At 36.2% G+C, this 2,127-nt stretch overlaps 1 protein-coding gene across 1 annotated transcript; it reads right to left on the bottom strand.

Annotated features, from left to right (window-relative positions):
* Positions 1 to 459: 459 nt before the first annotated feature.
* LOC115212254 lies at positions 460 to 879 on the bottom strand. The gene has a single exon (XM_029781093.1). It carries the CDS (start codon positions 877 to 879, stop codon positions 460 to 462), a length of 420 nt encoding a protein of 139 aa, XP_029636953.1.
* Positions 880 to 2,127: the final 1,248 nt, after the last annotated feature.

Below are 2,127 nucleotides of genomic sequence, written 5' to 3'. Positions count from 1 at the left end.
TAATAGGTGTTGCTGTGCTTGGATCCTTGTGGTGAAGAAGCTTTCATGAGAGTAATCGATAGCAGATATGGCGCCATCATCACTGCGATACTGCTTCCCAGCCAAGTGTTAATTCATATTGGTCACCAGCTAATAGTCACGTGCGGCCAAATAGGGAGAAAATGGGGCGTTATCAACGAGTTGAAAGCCATAGCCACACACATCAGTCATTGATGTGTGCAGGAGTATTGTCCTGATGAAGTCAGACTCCTTCCGCCTGTCTTCCTGGGCGTTTACCTTACTATGTTGGCATAGTACACTTGACTGATTTTATAGCCCTTTTGAAGATAGTCAATAACACAGTAATTTTTCCTGTCAAAAACTAAGGCCATCACCTTCCCTGCAAATGAAATGATCTTGACCTTCTTTAGAATAGGTGAGAAGTGTGTCCACTGCATGGATTGTCTCTTTGCCTATGGTTCAAAGTGATGAATCAAAACAGTCATCCTGGCTTAGGAAAGATTCTAGGAAATCAGCTGGAGCTGCTTTTAAAGATATGAGGTTTCTCTGTGATGTGATCAGACTGGTGCATTTTTGATTACGTATCAGAAGACGTGGCACCCACCAAGCAGAAACCTTCGTCTTGCCAAGTTCATTGTTCAGAATATTCTTAACTTTCTCACAGGTTATGTTAATAACATTGACTATTTGATTCATAGTCAATTGTCTGTCATCCATCAACATGTTGTGAACACAGTCAATGTTTTTCTCGGTGGTAGCAGTTGCAGGACGTCCAGACCTCGGGTCATCTTCAAGGTTATCTCTTTCTCTTCTAAATTCAGCTGCCCACTTTTGCACAGCCGATAAAGCTGGAGCGTCATCCCCTAATGTCGCAACCATACCAACCTGAATGTTCTTGAGAGTTAAAACCTTTTTCTCCAGTTACTTGATAACACGGCAATGCCAAATTTTGTCCATTTTCAAGAAAGGTCGCTACTAGTTACTTCTGAAATCTTCTTTCAGCTAAATGTTAGTTTGACTGGAAAGAAACAATACAATGGCGTTATTAATTAGTAGTGTTGCAATTAATGCGTGCAAGATTTCATAGCTCTAGTATCATTCCTTAATATTCAGACTATGAACTTTTCAGCCCGCCTTCGTGTGAGTGTGTATGTATTATATATATATATATATATAGGGAGAGAGTGATATATGCAGAGAATTCACGAAAAAACAAAAGACGAAGACAGGTGGTGTAGAAAACTAACAGATGTATTAGTATAACGCTCGGAAATTCAAAAGGTCTTTTACGTTTCGAGCCTACGCTCTCTACTGAAAGGAACACAGAAAGAAACAAGGAGAGAAAAAATGTGTGTAGTCGCTACCGATCTATCATGGCGATATATGTATATATATATATATATATATATATATATATATATATATATATATATATATATATATATATATATATATATATATACGCGCGCGTGTGTGTGTGTGTGTGTATGAATGTATGTATAGTATGTAAATATCAGATTACTCGCATAAACCGACTCGGTGAAAGCTTGCTAACACGAAATGAATTCATATTTGAGACAATAATATAAAGAAATGTAATAATGGTTAGTGTCCTTTTATTGTAATAATCAATACACACACACACACACACACACACACACACACACACACAACACACACACACACATATATATATATATATATATATATATATATATATATATATATATGTGTGTGTGTTAGAGAGAGAGAGAGAGAGAGAGATCCATAGGAATAGTTTAGCGTTTTAATGCATATATCCTTTTACTTATTTTATAAATGTAAGCATGACATCATCTATCTGTTCATTTATCTATATTTCTATACTCACACAGTCACACACCCGCAAATATAAAACAACACAAGAAAATTTGCATGTACGTATATGAAATTGTGTGTCGATGTGTGTGTGTTTGTGTGCGTGTGTGTGTGTTTGTGTTAATGTGTGTGCATCTATAGTATTATTTCCATATTGATATAAATATTTATTGTTAGGATTTGTGATAAAGAGCTTGATGTAATTGACTATTTCAACAATAACTGAGATATCTATATTTCTAAGCGGAGTTATTCTCGGCGTTGTATGCA

Source organism: Octopus sinensis, linkage group LG5 (assembly GCF_006345805.1).
Source record: "Octopus sinensis linkage group LG5, ASM634580v1, whole genome shotgun sequence".
Lineage (NCBI taxonomy): Eukaryota > Metazoa > Mollusca > Cephalopoda > Octopoda > Octopodidae > Octopus > Octopus sinensis.
The sequence above is the reverse complement of the archived record's forward strand: the minus strand, read 5'-3'. Positions and strand labels throughout refer to the sequence as shown.

Bases quoted from the DNA above. Each gene is read 5' to 3' on its own strand.
- LOC115212254 (XM_029781093.1), bottom strand. From the start codon at position 879: ATGGTTGCGACATTAGGGGATGACGCTCCAGCTTTATCGGCTGTGCAA.